The sequence below is a fragment of the Heloderma suspectum genome, chromosome 2 (assembly GCF_057233095.1).
Source record: "Heloderma suspectum isolate Gila_16-S chromosome 2, 16-S_ref, whole genome shotgun sequence".
In the NCBI taxonomy this organism is placed as follows: Eukaryota; Metazoa; Chordata; class Lepidosauria; order Squamata; family Helodermatidae; genus Heloderma; species Heloderma suspectum.
Window position 1 is genome coordinate 191,459,150 of NC_139459.1, and position 24,490 is coordinate 191,483,639.

The 24,490-nt window shown below is 48.9% G+C and overlaps 1 protein-coding gene across 19 annotated transcripts in view; it reads right to left on the reverse strand.

The window, feature by feature from the left end:
• The window catches only part of FMNL3 (formin like 3), a 123,426-nt gene that overhangs the window by 6,120 nt on the left and 92,816 nt on the right, over positions 1 to 24,490 (reverse strand). For 7 of the 19 annotated variants that reach the window (XM_084836946.1, XM_084836945.1, XM_084836935.1 and 4 more), the window contains 14 exons: positions 22,195 to 22,344; positions 21,455 to 21,556; positions 18,744 to 19,005; positions 18,589 to 18,657; positions 17,486 to 17,610; positions 15,586 to 15,788; positions 14,905 to 15,139; positions 12,614 to 12,682; positions 12,147 to 12,227; positions 10,726 to 10,855; positions 8,463 to 8,623; positions 7,574 to 7,675; positions 3,855 to 3,944; positions 1,938 to 2,967 (listed from right to left, as the gene is read on the reverse strand). In XM_084836946.1, coding sequence (XP_084693072.1) covers positions 2,704 to 2,967; positions 3,855 to 3,944; positions 7,574 to 7,675; positions 8,463 to 8,623; positions 10,726 to 10,855; positions 12,147 to 12,227; positions 12,614 to 12,682; positions 14,905 to 15,139; positions 15,586 to 15,788; positions 17,486 to 17,610; positions 18,589 to 18,657; positions 18,744 to 19,005; positions 21,455 to 21,556; positions 22,195 to 22,344 — 2,043 coding nt within the window. In that variant the 3' untranslated portion in view covers positions 1,938 to 2,703. Of the gene's footprint in view, positions 1 to 598; positions 782 to 1,937; positions 2,968 to 3,373; positions 3,475 to 3,854; positions 3,945 to 7,573; positions 7,676 to 8,462; positions 8,624 to 10,725; positions 10,856 to 12,146; positions 12,228 to 12,613; positions 12,683 to 14,904; positions 15,140 to 15,585; positions 15,789 to 17,485; positions 17,611 to 18,588; positions 18,658 to 18,743; positions 19,006 to 21,454; positions 21,557 to 22,194; positions 22,345 to 24,490 lie in introns of those variants that run through there. The other 12 variants (XM_084836939.1, XM_084836938.1, XM_084836950.1 and 9 more) reach the window with 7 other exon arrangements.

The window sequence follows — 24,490 nt, forward strand, 5'->3', positions numbered from 1 at the left end:
TCATGCCAACCATGCAAGGAGTAACACAGACGGGATGGTTCCTCTGGGTCCATGCAGGGATTCTCAACGGTGAAGAAGAAGGGGCTGTGAACAGGCTTTTAGGAGGGCTCAATGGCTCTCTCTTTTTTAAAAAAGTACTCTGTTCTTTGTTTTCTTTAAAACAATAATCATGTTTCTAGTCCTTGTGTTAGCAGGGAGGACCTAGAAAATGTACAATGCTGAAATGCAGTGTGCTAGGCTGACCAGACACCAAGGGGGAGGCAGAGCTCCTTGTACCCTTTTTCGGAATTCTATAAAAAGGGGGAATTCTGGGAGGTGTGGCTTGTCACATAAAAGTGAGGAAAAGCTGTCCCTGCTGAAATTCCCTCTTCTTTGACACAACTGTTGGAATACACCGGAGCCTTGCCTGGGTCCAGGGCTGGCAGCCTGGAAAGGGCAGCTCACAGGTGCTGTCACACTGCCTGAGGAACACCGCCAGTTCGACAAAGCGACCCTATGCCTGTAGAGAAGGCGGCTCTCCAGGAGTGGGAACAGGTCTCCGAGGAGAGGTTGAGAAGCCCTGAGCTCATGGGAGGAGAGAGCAAGGCATGCAGGAGGGGAGGGCCAGGCTCCACGGGGGAGGAGGAACGGCATGCAGAAAAGGAAGCCACGTTCCACGGATACCTTTGGCAGGGCGGGAGAGAGTGGAGCTAACAGTTAGGCTCGTCATGGTGGGGCGGCTCGCAGAAAAAGCGAGACCCCCGCTTCGCTGTGCGGGCAGTGAAGGGGACGCTCTTCAACACTGTGGGTGGGGAGGGGGATGGACAAAGACAGACAGACACGTCAGATCGTTTGAAATACGGCAGGTGGCTTATTATGTAGAACGTATGTCACCCACCCTTCCCCGGCCTGGTGCCCTTCAGATGCTTTGGACTTCAACTCCCATCAGCCCCAGCCAGCACAGCCAACAGCCAAGAATGCTGGGAGATGCAGTCCAACATATCTGGAGGGCATCCGGTTGGGGAAGGCTGATGTAATCACACTCCGACATACATGCCATGGGGTATATGGCTAGTGCAGCCTTTCCCAATCGTGGGCCCTCCAGATGTGTTGGGTCTACAAGTCGCCGCACCCCCCAGCCAGCATTGCTGGTGGTCCCCATGGGACAGCTGGCTGGAGGATGCTAGGAATTGTAGTCCAACCCATCTGGAGAGCACCCGGTTGGGGGAACCTAGACTAGCACATCAACAAATGACACATCACATACTAGAAAGCTGGGACTCCCACTGTGACTGGAGGAGGGGGCAAAGGCCTGGATTCCATCATAGAATCGCTGGCCTGAACACAAGGGAAAAATGCCATATGCCTTCCAGCCTGCATTTCCACCTCAAGAAGGAGAGAGGAAAATCAGTTCCTTCCCTCGCTTTCTGTCCCAGTTCCTGTCTTTCTCTTTCTGGCCTCAGAGATATGGCCATTTACTTTTATTTTCTTTACAGCAGTGGTAAGGCCACTCGTGTTGCTATTAACGCCTTTTGGGTGCAGGGTACACTAGGGACGGCCTACTGGCAGTCCAGCCTGTAAAGCAATAGCAAATGACCAGATACCAAAGCGGGCAGGGCTCCTGTACCTTTAACATTTAATGGGTGGGTAAGTGTGGGAATCTGAGCTGGTGCAGCTTTGTCACGCGGGGGTGGGGGGAGCAGCACCTGCGGAAATTCCCTCACCTGCACAGCTGTTAAAGGCAGGGGTGGGCAGAAGGTAGATCTCCAGTTGTTTGGGACTTCAACTCCCAGAAGCCTCCGCCAGCATGGCCAATGGTCAGGAACGCTGGGAGATGGAGTCCAAAGCATGTGGAGACCTACTTTCTGCCCGCCCCTGGTTAAAGATACCGGAGCCTTGGTCTCTTTTGCAGGTGGTCACCCTGCTCTGGCTTTGTTTTTTTTTATGTTTTTCATGGACTGACCCAGCCATGCCCACTTTCAGGACTCTGCACTTCCTCTGAAGCATGGGCTTCATCAACTGCGAGTTCCTTACTGCTAGGCCTGGCTGACTTTGAAGCCAGGCTGCCCACGATGGGGTCAGGTTGCGTGGCACAACACGCTTCTGGCCTGGAGAACAGAGTGGCAGCCAAGACTATAGAAGCTGGCCATTCCTGGTATATATGACTGAGCACCTCAGTCAGGACAGGTGCATGGAGAACGTGCTACGCTGCAGGTGGTGAGGGAACAGCACCGTCAAGACAGCCAAATGCCGTGCCTCATGTTATCTCCCATGAGGAAGACTGTTCACAACCAGTGTCTGATTCGTGACCTGCGGCATCTGTTGTCTTGTGCAGTTATAACCAGAGTATAACCAACAATTCCACACAAATGCCAAAATGGTAGAGAATGTGGTCTTAACCATGTAAATCAGCTTCCCGAGAATTTAATCTCTCTCTTTCTCTGCCCCTCTTCTAAAAAGAACAACAACAACAACATTCTAGTCCTTATGAGTGCAAAAATATGCTTGAAACTGGAATAAGATGGCGAGGTGTATGTGCCCTCACAGGTGTTAGGCCAGAAGGGCGTTTAGGAACCCACTATGTAAGTCCCCACCCCACCCTGCTTTATTGATGGAGGGGGTGGAATGGACAAGCAGTTGCTGTGGGGAACAATCAAGCATTGCTCCTTCAGAAGATGAGAGTTCAGAGACCTCGTGGCACAGGGGGATAAAACAAAGGGAGCGTCAGAAAGGGCCAGAGAGGCCTGGAAGGCAGGGCCCTCTCGCAAGCCCTCTGCTTTGCCTGCACAAAGGCACGACGACCCCTGGTGGAAAGCGTGGGCCACTGCACAGGAAGGGAGTGTTCCTCGGGGGGACGGGCTTACCCGTGATAATATCCTCGATGGTCCCATCTTTGCCTTCGTAGACAGGCCGGTGGTCCTTGGCCTGGCGCCGCCTCAGCTCAGCAATCAACTCTTGCTGCTGCCACTTGTTGCGCTGCAGAGGCAACTGGGGGCCGGTCAGGGATGAGGAGGAAAAACAAAAGCACCCAGACCAGTCCAGCCACACCACACGCTGCTCTGTGACTGGCGCTCCTGCCTCAGGCAGGCGCAACCTGCCAGCATTCACAGCTGGGGTCTCTCTCTCGTGTGCACAGCCTGACCTGCACACAGCATTTCCCTCTCGCACATCGTAAGGTCCACCACGTAGGAGCTGCCTCGTACTGAGTCGGACTATTTGTCCATCCAGACCAGTATCGTTGACTCCGACCAATAGGGCCCACGCGCAAATGTCGACGCAGGCATGAAGAGGGAGGAGAGACACCGCGAGGGCCCTGCGTAAGCTTCCTCACAAGAAGCTTTGCTACCAAGGAAGGGCTTATGTCTGCCTCTGGATACAGCAGGCCGAGGCACTTCCCTGTGAGGAGATCTACGCACGAGAAGGCAGCCCAGCCAAAACAAATGTTCCTCAGCTGCTATCCCAATATCGCAGGGGACATTATGGGGAAGCTACCACCTATTTCATGAGGAAGTGACTTTGTGTCACAAAGCCCAGAAGGGGAGCCCTAATCAGAAACACCATGCAGGAGCAGGTGTGGAGCTCATTAGCTGTTGCATTCATTCATTCATTCATTCATTCATTCATTCATTCATTCATGAAGCAGTTCATATTGCAAAAGGTGCTGTTTCCATTCTCTCCTGGGATATAACCAAGGAAAACCAGCTGGTGTAAATGTACCCTTAGAGCAGCGGCAGAAGTGAGCACACAGGACAAGCGAGTTGAACAGAAGCTGTAACAGCACCGTCCCTCCATGGTGCAGTGGCAGAAAAGGCCCCCATCCCACCTCCCAAACTGCTGCCTGTTCTGGCCTCACAGTGCCCTGCACCGTCCCCTACCTTCTCCAGCCGCTTGGCTTCTTGGGCTAGCGCCTGCTCCCTTTGGGCCTGTTCCTGCTTCTTGCGCAGCTCGTTCTCCTGCTCTGCGTCCTGGAAGAGAACACAGAGTGTGGCAGTGCTGGGGATGGTGGTGGGGAACAGTAGTCAGGCACGTGTGACTGGGCATGACGCTGCCCTATACTGAGCCAGACCATTAGTCTATCGAGCCCAGTACCTTCTACTCTGACTGAGAGCATCTTTCCAGGGTCCTAGGCAGGCAGGGATCTTTTGCAGCTTGGCTGTCTAAGGTCATTTTAACGAGATGCCACAGAAAAACATGTCACTTCCTGCATACAAACCAGGTGCTCTACCACTAAGCCGGGCTTCCCAAACGTGGCACCCTCCACGTGTGTTGGACGTCAACTCCCATCATCCATGCTGGCTGGGATTGATGGGGGTTGTAGTCCAAGACTGGAGGGTGCCAGGATGGGCAAGGTTGCACTAAACCACAGGCCTTCCCCACAGTGTTACTACCATCTACAGCAACCCCCCCAACTTGGAAACCTCCAGATGTCTTGGACTATTTATTTATTTTTTATTTCATTTCTGTACCGCCGAAGCTCTCTGGGCGGTTCACAAAAATTAAAACCAAAGAGCACACAATAAAACAATATAAAATATATAAAACATTAAAACCACAGTATAACAATATAACCAGAATAAAACCTAGCAGCAACGCAGGGATTTAAAATACAGATTTAAAACAGCAAAGCTAAAAGTCTAGAAAGCTAAAATGCCTGGGAAAATAAAAAGGTTTTCACCTGGCGCCGGAAAGAATACAGTGTAGGTGCCAGGCAAACCTCACTAGGGAGCTCATTCCACAGCCGGGGTGCCAGAGCAGAAAAGCCCTCCTCCTAGTAGCCACCTGCCTCACTTCCTTTGGCAGAGGCTCACGGAGAAGGGCCGCTGATGATGATCTTAAGGTCCAGGCAGGCACATATGGGAGGAGGCGATCCTTCAGATAACCTGGCCCCAAGCCGTTCAGGGCTTTGAACGTTAATACCGGGACTTTGAATCGGGCCCAGAAATGGACTGGCAGCCAGTGCAGCTGGAAAAGTACTGGCATAATATGAGCTCACTGGCCAGTCCCTGTTAACAATCTTGCTGCCCTATTTTGGACCAGCTGAAGTTTCCGGACCATTTTCAAAGCCAGCCCCACGTATAATGCATTGCAGTAATCCAGATGAGAAGTTACCAGAGCATGGATAACTGTAGTCAGGCTATCTCTGTCCAGATAAGGGTGTAGTTGGTATACCAGCCTAAGCTGATAAAAAGTTCTCCATGCCACTGAGTTCACCTATGCCTCAAGTGACAGTTCTGGATCCAAGAGCACCCCCAAACTGCGAACCTGATCCTTTAGGGGGAGTGCAACCCCCTCCAGAACAGGTTGAACATCACCTAGCCGGGCAGACGAACCACCCACTAACAGCACCTCTGTCTTGTCTGGATTGAGCTTCAGTTTATTGGCCCTCATCCAGTCCATTACCGTGCCCAGGCCCTGATTCAGAATAGCCACTGCCTCACCTGGTTTTGATGAGAAAGAGAGGTAGAGCTGGGTGTCATCCGCATATTGATGGCACCTCAGCCCACACCTCCAGATAACCTCCCCCAGCGGTTTCATGTAGATGTTAAACAGCACGGGGGATAAAATAGATACTACAACTACAATTCCCATCATCCCCAGCCAGCATGGCCGACAACTGTAGTCCAATACATCTGGAGGGGGGCAGGCTGGGGAAGGCTGATCTACAGCCTCATGGTGGGGCAGTCCACAAGGGCGTTTGTTCAGGAGGACAGAGGGAATACAGGCTCGGCTGCGATGCCCAACCGGTGGGCTTGCCTTGGGTGAGAATCACAGAGTTGGGAAGGGATGCAATGGCTTACCATGTCCTGCCTCCTGCCCCAAGCCAGAGTGTCCTGTATCTGGAGAAACCAGGACAGATGTTTCCCCAGCTTGTTCTTGAAAACCTCAAATACCCAGGAAGCACAATCCATTGCTTAACTGCTCTTGCAAATCAGAAACTCTGCCTAAATCTATTTCCCTGTATTCTGAAGCACTGGCTTTTTTGTCCTATTCCCAGTTGAATAATTGGTCCCTCTTTGGGTGAGTCCAGGGGTGCTTCCAGACAAGGCTTTTACAGTGCCATTGCCTTGCCTCATCCATGGAATATTACAGGGGTGTCCAGACAACATCATCTTCTACTCGTTGCCCCTCCCATGTTTTCTTACTGCTTCTTCCATCTTTTTTCTTACCGCAGAAAACCCATTAAGGGAAAAAAGGGGGAATTGCTGCACCAGGCCTTCTGACTTGTCTGGAAGCACCCAACAGCAACAACAGGAGGGTTTCCCTTTTGCAGTCTCAGTGGCACAACTGGGCTGGGAGCTACATCTGGTAAGCCCAGCCATTAAAAACTATTAAGCCCACACCTATCTGAGTGGACCCATCCTGGGTTTTGTCCTTTGGTCATGCCCAAGTGTGACAGAATGCTGGAAACTGACTTTTAGAGAGGAGGGGAGAGAGGAGGGAGGAATCAACCTGACCCCTTTGCCTTTGACAACCCGTAACTTTTCTTGATAGGGAAGTGGCTAGTTTGCATGAGACAGAGCAGCCTGTCCCAACGTAGGTCCCTCCAGATGTCTTGGCCACGCTGTCTGGGGCTGATGGGAGCAACATGTTGGTGAACATTGTAATGGAGAATCCTGCCACTTTGTAAGGGAGCACAGGTTAGAAGCTACCCTTCTGGGCCCGTCGCTAACACTCAGAGCTCCTCTATCTGGAAGCATCCTAGGTCTGGTCCAGCTGGGTAACCCACTGCTTCTGAACCTGCCTCACAGATTTGTTGCAAGTCCTTGAGATGAGGCAGGAAAGAACTTATAAACAACTGGCATGAATTTGGAGAGGAGGGGATACACATGGGCATGCATCCCTGCCTTGCAGCTTGAACCAAGGGCCTTTAGGGTGGGTCAGGCACTGATTCCCTACTCCCTACACTACTGGGATCACTAAGCAGAGGAGAGATCACTGGGCAGAGGAGGGAACTGCATATATTAGTATACTAATATACCAATATACCATAGACCAAAATCTTCCGGGGCCTAGGAATCAGGTGAGCCAGAGATCCAATCTCATGCCACTGACTGCTGTACAGCTCCAAGATCTACACTCCCTCAGTCTGACCACCCTGTCACCACAGGAAGCCACACTAGGCCCTCCCTCTCTTCAGCCAGGATGCTTCCCAGCCTGTCTGCCGCCTTCTCCCTCCTTCCCAGTCACTGAGGGCTGTACCTTGCCAGCACTCAAACCTGAGCATATAAAAGTCACCTCCAGCAGGCTACGGCTGCTGAGGGAGTTGGTTTGGCTTTGCTGGGGGCACCAAAACCCTGGAGATGTGCCTCAGAGGAGTGGGATGTCACCCAAGAGCAGACAGGCCATGGAACATGTAGGGATCCCCACTGGCTGGGAAGAGAATGGACGGAGCACGCAGAGAGGAAGTTTTAATTCCGTTGCCCGCTGGCTACACCTAGTCCCAGGCAGAGCTACTTCCTGTTGGGAACAATGACAGGGACAGCTCGACAGCAGGGTGCTGGCAACCAGGCTCCCAAGTTCAAGGAGCGTAAGTCATGCACTTTCATGGCTTCTACAGCGGCAGCTGCCGGGGACCTCCAGCTCCCATGCTCACCTTGTAGGATCTGATGAAGCGTGCGAAGACCGGGAAGAAAACGGACGGCGGTGTCGTCTTGGGGCTCTCGCCAAAATAGCGCACAACAGTGTTGTAGGCCTCCTGCCAACAGGAAAGCAGCATGAGACAAGCCTGACAGCAGCCTCTGCCTTGCATTCGTTTTTACTGTGGGATGAGGAGGATGCCAGATGAGGCTGCCTGGTTCACAGCTCAAGGTGAAAACGGCAATCCCTGCGGGAAATGGATTTCGGAGGTACATGGACAGGCTTTGTACGCACAAACCTGAGGTGAAATCCAATGTACATCCTACTTAGAGTAGTCCTGTTGAAATGAATGGGATCTAACTTAGTTATAACTAACTGAAGCCCCATTCATTTCAGTGGGTCTGCTCTAAGCAAGGCTTGTGTTGGTTTTTACCCCTGCTGTGCATAATCTACTTTACACAGCAGACTGGCACGTTCCAAAGGAAGTAACTCTGTGATTGTTTAAAAGGCATCAGTCCCTGCGCACGCGTCTGACTTCCAGAGTACATGTGGACTTCCAAGGGTTTTCTGCATGAGACCATAAAACGGGCATGGCTTGCGTACATAACATGCCGCACAAATGTACCCTGGATGCCTTTACAACGATGGGGTACTGGGCAAGTGGGGATTAGTCAAATCTGGCACTGGGCGCATGTGGAAATGCAAACACAGCCAGTTAGAGGGCGGGATTTCCATGCATGACTCTGGCCTGCAGCTTGTATGCAACACATGCATGATGTTAAAGTATACCCCAGACGGATACACGTGAATGTGCTTTGCAATATATACAAGGGAGGCTTCAGTGACCAGCCCTTGAGAAGTTTTCTCTGCTAATCCGCAAGCTGCATGGTCACCCTTCCACTCACCTCAGCGGTCTTGGCATCTTTCTGCAATCTGTCCAGCTTCCCCTCATTGGCGCTCAGGAAGCTGCGCAGGATGCTGTGCTCATGCAAGCTGCACTCCCGCCGGATCAACTCCATCCCACGGCCCAGCTCCTTCACATCCAGCAGCACATTTTCCAGCGATACTGTGGTGGAAGGGAAGCCACTGGATTGGTCCTGAGAGCAACTTAGGTTGGGAATGTCAACCACATGCCAAGGCCAGACATGCCCAAAGCCAGGGGTGGGAAGAAGGTGGATATACTGGTAGATCTCTGGGGGATCTGCAGCAGATTAGGCTGCTGAAATGCAGAAAGCTTGGGGTAAGCAGGAGCAGTCTTTTGTGTGAAAGGACTGTGAGCTCAGTTCAGTTCTGGGACTGTAAAAAAAGTCCAAGGCTCAGAACATGCTTAGGGGCACCCTGTTCTTTAGTGCTAAGTGTGTGTCTTTTGTACCTGGCTCTGGTTTGTGGATCTTGGGGTTCTAGTAAAAAAAAACAAAGACCCAACAAGTCTGCCGTCTGTCCACCCCTGCTTTAAGCACTCCAACCTGCTCTGCAACATACAGCTGCACTAGCGTACCCATAATGCACTTACCTACTGCACACAAAAATGCATCCCAGTACACTTGCCTTTACACACCCATGGATAAACATAATTACAGACAAATAAAACTGCCTCTTACGCCTGGTGCGCCTTTTTCTTTAATTTCTTCGTCCTCTCTAAGTGAACTAAAACCTAGGTACTTCATTTGATCTCATTTTGTCCTTTGTTTCTCTTGTCTCTTCCTCCAGTCCCCTTGCTGCCTCCCAAAATTTAGAGTGCAAGCTCCTCAGGGCAGGGATCTTCCTTGCTTACATAACTCTTCAAACCACCTTGTACAGTTACAGCACTATATATAAACTCACCGACTGACTAATTAAAAGCAAAAGTGACATTCTGTACACATCCTGGCCCCAGTCATCCCTCTCTCCTGCTTAAGTAAGAATAAGAAGCACCTGATGACACACCTGAGCCCTGGCTAAAAATGTAAGATAGCAGCACCTCAGCCCTGGTGCCAGCATCTGGTATATCTGGGACCTTGGCAGGGCCCACCGCTGCTGTCACTGGGCTGCTGCTGCAGCAGACACACCTCTGGCTGCCCCCATGGAACTCCAGCAGTCAGATACCCGTGTGCCCGTGGCAGCAGCCAGTGGGGACTGGAGGGCAGCTCAGCAGCAGGGCGCCACTGAGAGGAACTCTGGGCTCCCGCCCCTGCGCTCTCCAGTGCCACCATCATAATTACACCACTTCCACCCCCAAAGTAATCATGCCAGCAGCACTGGCAAGTTCAGGCGCAGACCCAAGGCTCTTCTCAGCACTGCTGCTATGGGTGGGCAGGGAGGCTGCCTGCCCGCCATCTAGTAAGCCGCAGGGGCTGCAGCAGTGGGGCACTGAGGGGCACTTGCATGGGAGCCCTAAAAACCTGGGACCAGGCCTGCAGCATCTTGATAGGGGAAAAGATCTCATGACTAAGGACAGAACGTTGTACTGTCGCTTATCCCAGCCACAGAAAGCCGTCTTGAGGACTGTTATGGAAATTGTGCATATGTGTAAAAAGAACTTCTCCTGGTCCCCTCCGTGCATTCACTGAACACACAGAAGGATTTGCAGGGCTAGTCGCACTAACTGCTTGAACCGCAGGCCCCTCCCCGACAAATGGCCTTGCCAGTCTAGCTGGCTGCCTGCTCAGGGGCTGCCTGACGTCATCTTCTCCCAGCCCACCTGTCCTGGGACAACCCACCTTCTGCCCGCCCACCTTGGGCACAGCTGTGCTTCTAGCCCATGGCCCTGACAGACACACAGCATTTCCCTCTCACCCATTAAAGGGGACGTCCCCTAGGAATGCAGGAAGCTGCCTTACACCAGGTCAGACTGTAGGTCCATCCAGCCCAGTCCTACTTATTCTGGCTAGCAGTGGCTCCCCAGAGTCTCAGGCAGGGAGAGGTCCCTCCCGCCCGTCCCCTGGTCCTTTCAACTGGAGTTGCCAGGGACTGAAACCAGACCTTCTGCATGCAAAGCAGCTGCTCTACTCAAGGTCCACATTGCACGCGCACCATGAAAAAACACTGCTTCCGTTAGGTCTGAAGGGGCAGCCTGGAGATAAAGCAAGTGGTGGATTCTGCAGTGAGGCAGAAGTGGGTGCAGATGGGGGCATCTACATGACGTCCAGGCCCTGCCCTGAAACAGGCTGGCGTTGGGAGGGCCCCTACCTGCAGCTGCCTTCTCCACAAAGTGCAGTTCCTGCCAGAAGGTGCTCAGCTCTGGGTATTTCTCCTTCACCATCATGGCAATGAAGTGCAGGAGTGTCAGTTTCCGGTCCGTCGACTTGGTGTCCAAGAGCTTTCGGGGTAGAGGTGGGGAAGGACAGAATGACAAGGCATCACTACACTGCTCTGTGCAAGTGTGAGCATATTGCTGTGCAGGCAGGCAGCATATGTGCACATGAAAGTGGACAATCGCACCTGCAGCTGTGCAAGCCGTTGTGCGGGCAGGGAGCATATATGAACGTGAAAGTGGGCAGTGACCTCTGTACAGGAAAGTGCACATGCACAGACATGCACAGCTGCACAATTTGGCCTGCTTGTGTCACTGCATTACTTGCTCCACCCACGTGCTCAAGCAGACACAAAAAGGGTGCATGCCCAATGGTGACAAAGAAAGTTGCCTTTTGGAGGGCAAGACAGGAATATTAAAATATATAAAGGAAGTCTGGGCATAGATGGCACAGAACAACCATTCTGTCAGCAATCAACTGCATGCAAAAAGTGAGCATGTGGTTATGGACACTGTCATCCTCCTAGGACAGTCTTCCCCAACCTCATGCCCTCCAGATGTGTTGGGCATTTCTACATGAGACTTTTATCTCCCACCTTTACCAAGGCTTCTGCTTCCAGATTCTTTGTGAGATTAAGATTGGCTCCTACATTTGCTTTTTTCCGGGGGGGGGGGGGGGGTCTTTCTCTGCCTTTCTGTATGTTTCATTATACGACTCCTAGGTGGCATGGTGGTATAGCAGAATTGCACAATTACATGAGACTCTCACTCTGCCAGACTAAATAATACCAGGCTTTCATCATTAGGGAGAAACCCACAAAAACGGTTGCAAAGCACGGGAGATGCTCTGGAGGATGCCAACATCATGTAAAGGACCCGCAAATTACTCTGGTGAGCAATCATGAGTGCACAATAAAAGCCTCATGTAGAAAGGCGCTTGGACTACAAATCCCACCATCCCTGGCTAGCAAGGCCACTGGCCATGCTGGCTTGGGGTGATGGGAGTCGTGGTCCAACACATCTGGAGAATGACAGTGTCCATTCCCACATGCTTGCGTTTTGCACTCAGTTGATTGCTGCCAGAATAGATGTCTGTGGCATCTCACAATATGCCCAGGCTTATATATTTTAATATGCCTCTCTTGTCCCCCAAACAGCAGCTTTCTTTGTCATCGTTGGACATGCACCCTTTTTGTGTGTACTTCAGCACATGTATGAAGCAAATAATGCATGGACACAAATGGACCTAGGCGGGTATCTAAGCACAAGGGTACTGGTGGTACTTTTAAAACAAACATATGTACATGCAAGGGCTCATCTGCATGTTATGCTGCCCCCTTTAGTGCTCCCTCCTTACCAGATCAAGACTCTGCAGCTTGAAACCATAAACTGAACCACGTTTGCTGCTGTTCATGTAGTTGCCAAGGGCCAGGATTATCTGGGGGGAGAGAATAGGTGTGTCGTATAAGAGAAGCTTGTCACACATCTGATATTTAAGTAGTATTAGGTGTTTCCAGCCAATGAATTGTGGGGCACAGCCTGTGGTTAATTTTGTAGCCTCCACGGTGGCCACGTCCCTTGATCTGGAAGTTCTCTGCACCTTCAATCTGCAAGTTCTGCAAAGGATCTGCATCCTTTGATCTGCTAGTTTGCTGAAGGAAAAGGCACTCTGCACATGCTCAAAGGCACTCTTTGTTTTTAGCTTTACTTCAGCCTGGTTCAACCCTAGCATTCAAACATAGTTTGCGGGCTACACAGAGATGGTTATCCCACCACTCCACCCCGCCACGCCATTTCTCACACCATATCAGCAGAGTGGCCCACCTCCAGCATACGCTTGAGCTTCTGTGAAGACTTGACTGATGCTGAGGCAGCAATGATGGCGCTGAGTTGCTACAAGGGACAAAAAACAAAAGATCATAAACATATTATTATTGGTTCAGTACCAAAACACCTCATAATTCACTGTGGAACGGGGATGGGGAGCCTTTTTTCTGTTGGAGACTGCATTTCCATGGGAGTAATCTGTTTGGGGCCTCATGCCAATGGTGGGCAGCAGCAGAGCCATCAGCGGGCGGAGGCATCCCACTTTTCTCTCTCTTTTCCTGCCACCCCCTTCTCTCCATTCACACAGTGGCTGCTGGTGGAGGGACAGATCACTCTTGCCAGAGGGCTGAACCCATCATATGCAGAGGGCTTTTGAAATTAGGCCGAGAGCTACATGAAATGAGGCCAAGGTTGCCCACTCCTGCTGTAAAATTAAACAGAATCTTTTCACTAGAAGCTGGTCCAATGAGCATGGGGGGGGGGGGGATTGTGCCATTGTTCACTGTTCTCTTGCAAGCAGAGCTTATGTGTGCAGGTGCCTGAAGGCTCTGATGACAAAGGGAGCGTGGAAGTCAGGACAGTGTGCATGATCCCGTTCCCCCTCCATGCATTCACTGGATGCACTTCCAGACTATCTGAAAACTGCTAAAGAATAAAAGAAACGGTTTTGCCTGCAGACTTACAAACAAGTAAACATCAAATTAATTAATAATCGGAAAGACGGATGGAAGGAAGGAATATTTGTATTATATTTTATTATTAAAGTTGTATATTTTATTGTTGTTAGCTGCACTGGGCATCTTTCTGCTAATAAATAAGAAGAAAAAAATGGTGGACAGAGACAAATGGTGAATTAATATGCTGCAGCTGTGCCAGGGATGGGTGGGGAAGGACTGACTGGGAATAGGGAAAGGGCCATACAGCACGCTAGTGACAGGCAATGTTTTTTTTTCTTCAAACACAAAAAAGATTTTTGTGGCACCTTAAAGAGTAACAAATCTATTCTGGCTTAAGCTGTCGTGGCCACTGTCCACTTCATCAGATGCGTGAAGTGTTGACCTCAAATTCATGCATCTAATGGCAGTGGTCAGTATCCACAAAAGCTTATGCCAGAATAGATTTGTTCGTCTTTAAGGTGCCATAAGTCTCCTTGATGTTTTATTTTGTTTTGTTCTTTTGCTGCAACAGACTAACACGGCTACCCCACTGGGGATGCTTGTTTTGAGCACAAAGCATACTGAGTCAGGCCAGCAAGGGGCTCAGCTAGCCCATTGCAGACTAGCCCCAATGACAGCAGATCTCTGTGGTCTCAGGATCAGGGTCTTTCCCAGCCTTTACCAAAACTGAAGATGGCTGAGGTTGCACCTGAGACTTTATACAAGCAAAACATGTGATCTGCTCCAGAACTATCTATGGCCTCTCCCTTGATGATGCTGGGCAGCATCAAACAGGAGCTCTGCCACTTGGCAAACATCACTGGGTGTAGTGTAGTGGCACTGCTGGACACCAAGAATGTAAAATATGTCAATTACCCTCTAATAAGACTGTTAGATAATCTGAAAGTTATGTAATGATGCAATGATGTTTGCACTCGCTAGGAAAATATTCAGTGCATGAGTCCAAAGAACATATACATACAATTAAAAAAAAATTTTTAAAGGACAGCAAGATGATGATGATGATGATGAAACGATATGACCAATATACGACATCATCATTTGGCACAAGTCTAGCCATTTGGAGCAATTAAACCCATAAGGTAAATCCTGAAGTCTTACGGCCCAATCCTCTGCATGTTTACTTAGAAGCAAGCATCATCAGGCACAGTGGAGCTTACTTCCAAGTAAGTGTGCATAGGATCGCAGTCCTACCAGCTGCAGAAACAGCTGGTGCTCTCTTGGTTGCTCCCCTTGTAGAAAAACAATGGGAAGGCTAAAAGGCCACAGAGGGGGCTTCCTGACAAAGCTTCTCTCCTGCGATCACCCTGCCTCATTCACAGACTTGTATGGGGGAGTCCAGACATTGTTGGCGTCTTCTTTTTGTATGCTTCCCATGTTTTCCCACTGCTTCTCCCTTTTTCTTACTGCAGAAAATCCATTAAGGAGAAAAAAGACGCAACTGCTGCCCGGTGCCTTCTAACGGATAGCGCTAGGAGAACTCAGGGGATGGATAGGAGTCCTCATTCCCAGATCTCTCTCCTCTAGCCTAAGAAATTCCCTTTCCTTCTCAAGAGCTGAGGACAGAACCCAAGCGCTGTGGCTCCCGCAGAGGGGAGGCCAGTCCCGTACCGGCATGAGCATCTGGATGTTCTCGCTGAAGTTGCCCAGGAATGCCATAATGGCCATGCGCTGCGTCAGGCGCTCCACCTTGCTGAAGTGCAGCATGAAGCGGTCCTCGTCCGACAGCTCCTCCAGCGGCTTCCGCTCCTTCTCATACTGCCGCAGCAGCTTGACCTCGTTCTCCGTTGGCAGGAAGCGCATAAGGCACTCCACGAAGTCCACCGGTAGCGTCTTCAGGTCGAACCTAAAATGGAACATCGGCAAAAAAAAAGGGCCCAGTGTCAGAAGATGGAGGGACTGGCTGCTTAATGGGGGGGGAGGACACCCCTTTGACCTTCAGTAGTGTTCAAGAACAGGGATGGGGGTCAAATCCCGGAGGCCAAATCTGGCCCTTCCCCCAATGGCAAACTGTCTGCTCATTGTTTCCTGGCTTTTGCACAACTTTTTCCATGTTCTGAAAGGTTGAAACCCCTCTCCTAAGAGGCAGTAAGAGCTTTAGGCTAAAACAGGCATGTATTTTTGGCCCCGCCCCTTTTGCCTTCAGCCCCACCCACACTGTGAAGCGGCCCCCGACAGCTTCTCCGAAATGGACCGGTCCTTGAGATGAAAGAGGTTCCCCACCCCTGCTCTAGAAGGAAAATTCACAGGGATGGAGGGAGGGTGGGGATTGTTGATGGGAGTGGCACCCACGTGTGGATGGCTTTGCAGATCTCCTCCGTGGTCCTGCCTGCCTTGCGCAACGTGATGGCGAGGTTCTTGGCCCGGTTGGCTTCCAGCAGGGTGACCTTGTTGACTGCTTTATGCGACGCCTTGTTCTTCGAGCAGAGGAGGTCGATGGCAGGGCCCTGCGCTTTGGTCTTAAAGAGCTCTTCAAACTTGTCAAGGTCAAGGTCCTGGAAGAGGGAAGAGGATCCACACAGTTACCCATCCCACTGCTGGGCATAATAATACCAATGATGATTTAGAACAGCTTGTAATTTGCCTTTTCACTATTGTTGGCCAAAGGAAATTGAAAAGCACATATTATGTGTCATTGGATACTGAAATTTAGGGAGCCGGTGAGGCATTGCCAATAGAGTGCTGAGCCTGGGTTGGGGAGAACCGTGTCCAAATCCCTACTCGAGGGCAGTGGTGCACTTTGGTGATTTTAGTCCCTGGACTTAATGGTCTTACAAAGTTTGCTTCTGCTACCTTGGTGCTTTTATTTGGGAATAATGACCATTTTGCCATAGAAGATTATATATTTTAAAAGAATAAATAATAAAAAGAGCATCAGTAACCATGTACATCCCCGGCCAGCTCGTAACTATAAAACAAAAGAAGAAAGGATGCTGCAGCGGCCAGCATCAGCCCCAGTGGGCCCCAGCATGTCCAAGCTGGTCTAGGTGCTGAGGCTGCGCCTGTGCCTGTTTGCCACTGTACCCATCCCATGGTTTTGGTGGTCATTTGGGTCCCCCTTTGGTCCCAAGGTCCAGCCCTCTCTGCACCGCTGCTCAAGGGTTGTTGGGAGTATTAACAGGAGAGCCTCACATGTGCTAGCCTGAATTTGTTAGAGGAATGGTGAAAAGCCTCCAGATTGAGAACTGGCCGGTTAGTTCCAATCAAGATGCGGAATTCAGCCACCAACCACCTCCACCACATGCTGCTACTTGGCCAATGAAGGAATTCCCCCACCAGGGTCTAGAGAGGTCTCCCCCAACCTGGCGCCCTCCAGTTCTGTTGCGCTACGACTCCCACTATCCCCACCAGCACGGCCACTGGCTAGGAATGGGAGTTGTAGTCCAAAACATCTGGAGGGCACCAGGCTGGAGAAGACTGGCCTAGACTTCAGACCTAGTAACCCGACATGCCTCCTGGGCAGGGTCCTCTGCTTCGCTGCCCTTCCTTCCTGCCAATAGTCCACAGCTCCTCCTGTCTCTATGACCCTATGTGTAGCTTTCTCCTCCTTTCTTCATTTCAATGTCTCACCAACCCATTGTTCTTGCAGATTACTGCTTTCCTGTCCACTGCCTTTGTCCCACTTCCTTACCACTTTGTCTTTTGACTAGTCTCTCTACCACTGCATTCCTGTTCCCATCATAGCATAGTCCCTGCTGACTTCAAGTACTGCAAAACTTTCTCAAAGCCTCCCTCTCTGATTAGTCCCTTCTTGCCTCAGTTCCCTGACTCTTTGGCCCCTTTCCTCAAGCCTCATTCTCCTTTCCACCTACCGTTCTTTCAGGTTCCTCATTCTCAGTCCACTGCCAACTCCAAACCCTTCCTTCAGTCTCCTTTCTTCTGGGAACATTGACCCTTAGCTTCCCTACATCCTGGGGCCTCTTCCCATTCCTGTGTGAGGTTTCAAAACCAGCCAAAAGGACAACTTTCCCTTCCCTCACAGAAGCTGACCTGCAAATTGTTTAGTTTCCTGAGCAACTAAACCATTCTGTGCCACCACAATAGACTGGCCAATCAGTGTTAGAGGCTTGGCTTCACTGCCACAAGCGCAGTGGATAACCAAAACAACAGACTACAAACAAGAATATTGGACTGAAGATGACGTATTCACAAGCCTCTAGAAGGGGGGTCCTGTCTTCCTCCTTTCCCTCACCTCCAAGATCTTTTCATCATCCAGTTCACTGAAGACTGTCCCACTGATCTGGTTGGGCTTCAATGCTGTCCAGTTAAAGACCGGCAAGCGGAATTTGGTCTTGATGGGCTTCTTAATCCGGATGGCTTAGGACACAGAGGTGAGAATAAAGCATTATTTGACCACATAGTTGTGGAAGAGGCCAGGCCACATCTCAGCACAGTCCCCACAGGTCCTTGGGAGGAAGAGGACGTGGCTGGATATTCTGGCAGCATTCTGTTTTGTTTCAGTTCAGCTTTGCTGATTTCTCTTAAGCCATAATTTCTCAAAATGCAGCCACCAAGGAACTTCTGAGGCTGTCACCGAGTCCTTTCCCTTTGTCCCATGCAAGCCCACTGAGTGCACCCACCCCTAAACCACTTATTAGGAAGTAAGCCCCACGGAACATGATGGGACTTTCTTCTGAGTAAACATATATTGGATTGAACTGCACCTATAGGATTGCACTGCACATCTTATATAGAAGAAGAAAAAGGGGCTGCTGTCAGAACCAAAAAAATAAAATCTGTTTTAAAACAATGGCATCAAATTCACTATTTTTATCCTCACTCCAGTCGAACAGAATCTTTCCCTTGCCTCATACCAAAGGATATGAATACATCAAAATTTTGTGCTTAAAAAAAAAAGTCCATACAGAGAAAGTCAAATTCTGCAGCTGACTGGAAATAACACAAATTGATCATATTTGCATAATTAGGCTTTTGTTGTATAATTTACTCTGCAATTGTTGCCATTTGCGTAATTTACTTTGGTTTTACTAGTCATAGGGAGGAGCTATGCAGGGCACTGAAGTTGCCAACTATCACTGGAAATCTTATTCAGCAACTTCTCCGGCTTCTGAGAGTTCTGCTGGCATATCTTTGCATCTATAAGGGCTAGAAACGTGATTTTAAAAAAAAAATTAAAGCTTAAGATTCTCAGGAAGTTGAATTCTGTGCCCAGAACCATGTTCTCTGTTTTTCCCATGAAATTAAAGCATGCACATAGCAACATGTATATGCCATCCCCAGCCCTTTATCACTAGCCCCTCTTTCTGTACTGGAGGGATGGTGGGTGAAGTGTACCTGATAAGCCCATAGTGAGGATCACAGAGGGGGATGTGCCAGGGAGCGGTGGGGCTGGCGGACACTTATCTGTGAGAGAGAAAAACAACGAACGGGGTCAGACACCTTCTTTGCTGCACAGGTGCTGGTTTCTTTGCTCTGGAGCACAAACGTACCTGGGAGTGGAGGAGGGGGCGGGGGAAGAGGGGGCGGAGGAGGTGGGGGCGGAGGGGCAGCCTCCATGGGAGGCAGAACAGGGAGGCGGAGGTCATCCTCGGGGATGTCGCTGAAGCTGATCTCCACTTCTGGAGGCGGCGGCGGCGGCAGGTGGTCGCTCCCTGTCGGGTGGGAGGTATAATGACGCCGGAAAGCCTCCTCCTTCTCCTTGATGATTCTGCGCAGCGTGTGCACTTGGTTGCTGGCGCTTTCATAGGTCTCCTGTCCCAGAAGCCACAAAAAGGTAAGGCCTCGTTCCATCCCGTTTTCTGAACACCATTCATTCGCGGCTCATCTCCTACCAGAGCTCAGCCTCAAGGCACGGAGGGTCACACTGTATGTTCAGCAGCCAGGTTTTGGAGGGCCCATGGGCAAGACACCTGCAAAGGCCCCCCTCCCTCAGTGAACTGGCCTTCTCTCCTTGCCGGGTGATCTCTGTTATTGCTCCGCCTCCTCTTTCTCATCCTTGCTTGCTTGGCAAGCCGAGAGCCAGGGAGCGAGCAGGCAGCGGCCCCTGCTGCTGCTCTTCCTCACCACCACCGTGGTCTGGGCCAGAGCGAGAGGCAGGTGAGCGAGCAGCTTGCAAGGGTGAAGAGGAGGAGCAACTCGGGGGGGCTCTCGTCAATGAGGCCCTGCTGGGGTGTGGGCCCTCAGCAGGTGCCTGACCATGCCTACCCTTGCTGCTGGCCTGGAGCAACCATTACGGGGGAAAGCTTATCCTCGACTGCACCATTTCGGGGAGCAGGGATAGTTTACACATTTCAATTCTCTGCTATAGGATGAAAAATAACAATTCCCTGCACATGGGAAAATGGTACGTCAGCGAAATACGTTGGAGACAAGCCTGACATATTAGTTTTCTGTATGTAGAACGCTTTATCAGCGGAGGCAGCAATGCCCGCCACCTGCAGCTTGAGATGGTACAGTCCAGGAAAAGCTTTGTCTCTTGGTTCTGCTGACTGTATAAACTGGTCCACAGTCAGACATCTGGGGGAATCCAAACTCCGCCCTGGACCCCTTTATGAAAGGGTTTCTCTGAAGGAGGAGTTTGGATGTATCGGAGGCAGGAGTTCCATATCACACAAGGAAGGAATAGGGCCAAACCGTGGATTATGGAAATCCAGCCAGCCAGCCCCATCCAAAGGATCACAGCCATCTCCTTGGTGGCACTATGGCTGTTGTGACGTGTCATCTCGTCCCATTGTAATCAGGAGACCCATAAAAATCCACAAGACAAATCATTTTAAACATGTATTAAGTAGTATCTATAAATTGATTATGAATATGAATACCTCTGTTAACGCTTATCAAGCAAGATAGAACAGAGAGATTGGTTTTGATATTCCAACTGATATTTGGAAATGGCTGTGGAAAAGTGTCACGTTATATTACTAGCATCAATCTTAAGGAAAGCTTCCATAAGTTATTATTTAGATGGTACTTCACCCCAGCACATCTTAATAGCATTTACAGAACTATAAATAATCTTTGCTGGGGATGTAACAGCCAGAACATGGACCTATTTCATATTTTTTGGTCTTGCCCTAAAATTCAGAAGTTTTGGCAAGAAATAATAGAAGAACTTGATTTGATCATGGGTTACAGATTACCGCAACAGCTATTAGTATTACTCTTTGGATATGTTAAAGATCTGGTCTCAGCTGAAGATATGGAAATGGGTCAATATTTACTATCAGCAGCTTGGCTAACCATATCTTGTAACTGGAAAAAAGCACAAGCCTTGACCTTGGATGAATGGCTAATCAAAACATGGGATATGGTGTCTACCTTAAAAATTACAAATCTGATCAGAGTGAGGAAGGGCAGACAGTCATTTGATTCTTTTGGTGAAAAATTGACCTTTTTATTATGTACTGGTCTAGCAAAATACAAGAAAGTGTCAATCCAAATTCTTTATTAGGGGGTATTATGAGGCTGTATAGGCTGCACTTTATATCTGACAAGTAGCTAATTTTTTAATTTGTCAAATGGAATATGAATGATTTATCATTTGCTAATTCTTTGTATGATTCAATACTTGTAATATTCGTAAAAAAAAAACTGTCTGGAAAATAACAGAAAATTTAAAAAGAACAAAAATCCACAAGACAAAGTTGAGAGGATGGTTATAAAATGGCCAGGTGTCTACACAACAAGCACGCAGGTAGCCTGGAAGAATGGTGCAAATTCTGCCACATATCTACAACAGAAAGAGGTTTGATGGCATCTGTTCCTTTTAATCAGCAATTTTCAAACCTTCTACTTTCAAGGAACTTTCATGTGACCTACCAGGCAAGGAGCCCCTGAGTATCTGCCACAGAAACTCTACACATTCCAGACATTTCTGCGGCCTTTTGGGGGGCTGCACTCACAACTCACGTGGAGCACGGCCTGAACCTATTGGGCCTCACTATCATCCTGTGTGAACTGAGAGTGCTCCCTGGCACACGCTCAATGATCAGCCCCTGTGGCTGGCCTGGGATGATCAGTGGTGATGGGAAAACTATCTTTCAGGAAAGCCTGTCTGTCATTACTGATCTTTTCACTGACAAGCATCTAAGGAACCTCCAGGGTTTTCTAGTGAACAATTTGAAAACCACCACTTTAAATCAAACATCAGACCCTCATCTTCTTGGAAAAGCCTCCACACCGCTTTCTCTTGTCCACACACCTTGACAATCTCCAGTTCCTTCTCCCGCTGTAACAGTTGCTTCTCCAACTCTGCCACTCGCATTATGTTCTCATTCTCTAGATCCAGCAGCTTTTCTGTCAACTGACGAAATGAAATAAAAGAAACAAAGAAAATAAAACAGGGATCACCAACTTGGGTTTCCTTTGATCAAAGCATTTCTGTTTGGATTCTCCTACCGAGACAACGATTTGTCCAAAATGTCATGTGTGGAGCAGACTCCTGAGAATCTCATGTTTTTGCTCCTTTGTTTGTTTTTAAAGAAGTTGCTGGCCCTCACGGTTGTAGCGATATTTGAAAATATGTAAGCTGCTTTGCCTGACTGTACCTTGCCTTTCCATCCCCAGCCAGGGATTTTTCTTCATGTAATACACAATCATCCTACTAAATGCGCTGCCACATGACAGTGCTGATGGCCAAAGGCTTGGTTAGCTTCCAAAGGAGATAGGACACATTAATGGAAGACAGACCTTTCAACAGCTATTAGCCATGATAGCTGAATGGAACCTCAATATTTGGAGACAGTATATCAAATGTTGGCAGGGGCGGGGGGAACAAAGGGACAGGGCCATTGCCTTCCTAAACCACCTGTGAGCTTTCTGGGCACATCTGGGTGGCCACTGTTAGATAAAAGATCCTGGACTAGATGGAATCTGACTCAGATTCAGCAGAGCTCTTCTGACAATCTTACAATGAACAGGAGAGGGTAGATGTACACTTACATGTGATAAGTGCTCTTCCAACTCCTCCACTTTCTCCAACGCCACATTCTTGGTCTCTGCATCCTCCAGCAGCCCGCCCACATCAAACACGTTGTCCAGGTAAGCCTGGATCTGCACTTGCAGCTTTTCGCTTTCCGTGTGTCTTGACTTCTGCAGAGAGAAGATAAAGTCCAGCAGAAGGAAGAAAACTGCATAGGGCAAAGGAAGAAACCCATGAGCTAAGGGAATCATTTGTAAAGGCAAGAGGCACCCAGACTCCTGTGTGACAACACTGAGTTGCTACCCCGCCCCACAACTGCCCCAAGCCAGAACAGGACTGTTTTGAGCTTCTCATGATTCAATGAAGCATGTACCCCACAGGAAGTTTCCCACACTCCCAGTTCATCTGATAGTACATCATTGGAAGCATTGGAAGGAGCCCCAGGGATAAAGTAAGTACACTGGCAACCCAGCCAAGCTGGGATGTGATCAAATGTCAAGAATAATGGCTCTTACGGGAGCAACTAGACCTATCTTCAATATAGATTTAAATTGGCTTATACACAGTTTGTCATGGCTTCCCCTCCTAGGAATAGTAGTTTTGTGAGGTGCTGTGCATTCTGTTAAAGATCCCGAGATCCTCTTCACAGAACTACAATTCAAAAGGATCCCTGGAAAGAGGAAATGACTATTAAACGACTACGTTTGTGACATACATTTGCTCTTTAAGATATCTTGAACTAGCACCCCTCCTGATTCACTTTCAACACCTCCCTTGCCATCTACCCCATGACAGCAGCCTCCTTTGAAGGGTATTTTCAGCTTTTTCTGCTGATGACACACTCTTCTCTGATTGGTTCTTCAGCTTCCATGTTCCTTAACATACTTCTGAAGTGTTCTGACCTTTGCACTTCTAGACTTCTTCATGCCACTGCCTTGTTCCTGCATTGCTTCAGTGTCTGTTTCCCCTTAATGGCTTAGTTTTGAGAACAAAACTCCAGCCCCCAATTTCTGTTTTGGATGATGTTTGGTTTCAGCTGAAACTAAGGCTAAAAACTGACATCAAACCAGGATTTCAACCCAGCCCTTTCATCCAGTTCCAAAGTTTCACATTCAGTCATGCCAGCCTCTTTAATAATCAGGAGCACAATAGCATTATTCAAAAATAATACAGCATGTTTGAATGTAGAACATTCATTTCCAGCTTGAATTTATTTGGGCCTTTTAAAAATGTCCAGAGTAGCTGTTTATTTTCATGTGCCACTAATCAGTTTTCACCTATTATTTTGTTTCCAGTGCTAAAGCATTGTAATTTTTTTTGTATTTTTTTCCAGTGCCATTCAGAGAAAACAGATTTCCATCAATCATTTACAGAGGACTGGTTTCACTGGAGTAATGACTACTCCGCAGCAAGGTGTTGGTGTATCATGGCCCTTAATTGGAAGATTTTAACTAACAGTAGCCCTCTTTGTCTGAGTTGATAGTAAATATATTGTCTCCCATCTTGGCAGAAGTAACAGAAACCAAGCTGGAGATAAGTACATTGGCAACTCAAACAAAGGGGAAAGCTGGAGACAGACAATCGTTGTTTTTGAAAGAGAGTTGGAAATGACTTCAGAGAGGCATCACTTCCAGTGGAGACACACACATTTCTCTTACCCCACTGTTGCCTCAGGTCATACAGCTTTTGTAAGTTTTTGAAACAATACAAAAACTTTTAAAAAAACTGTTTAACCAGAGGTATCAGTAGGATAGTCATACACATTACAAGCAGAAATCCATTTCCCCCCCAAAACTGCCTTCAACTCTCAGGAAAAAAAACTAATGTCTTTCTCTCCAGCTGACAGCACAGTACTGAAGAGTATGTGGAACCAATGTTCTAGATTAAGGGAAATTTCCCTCAGCAGGGGAAATTTGATCAGCAGGGGAAGAGGAACATTTTGTTTTGTTTTTAAGAAAAACATTTCTCAGGGAATAACAGCAGGCATTTTACCAGTTTCAGGCTACTTCCTGTATCTTCATCTGCCCCTAATGAAGTGGGCTGTGGTCCACAAAAGATTATGCCACGATAAATGTGTTAAGTCTTTAAGGTGCTACAGGACTCTATGTTGTTTTTGCAGCAACTACCTAACAATGCTAGCCCTGTATCTTCATAGAAGCTCTGAAACGTGTTCTAAATTAAGGCTGTTCTCCAGCCACAATGTGTTATGCTTCCATCCTCTCCCTCTCCCTCTCACACACATGCACACAAACATTTCATGCCTGGACACTATTCACCTCAGATTGAGAGACAGCTCTACCAAGAGCATGGGCAGGA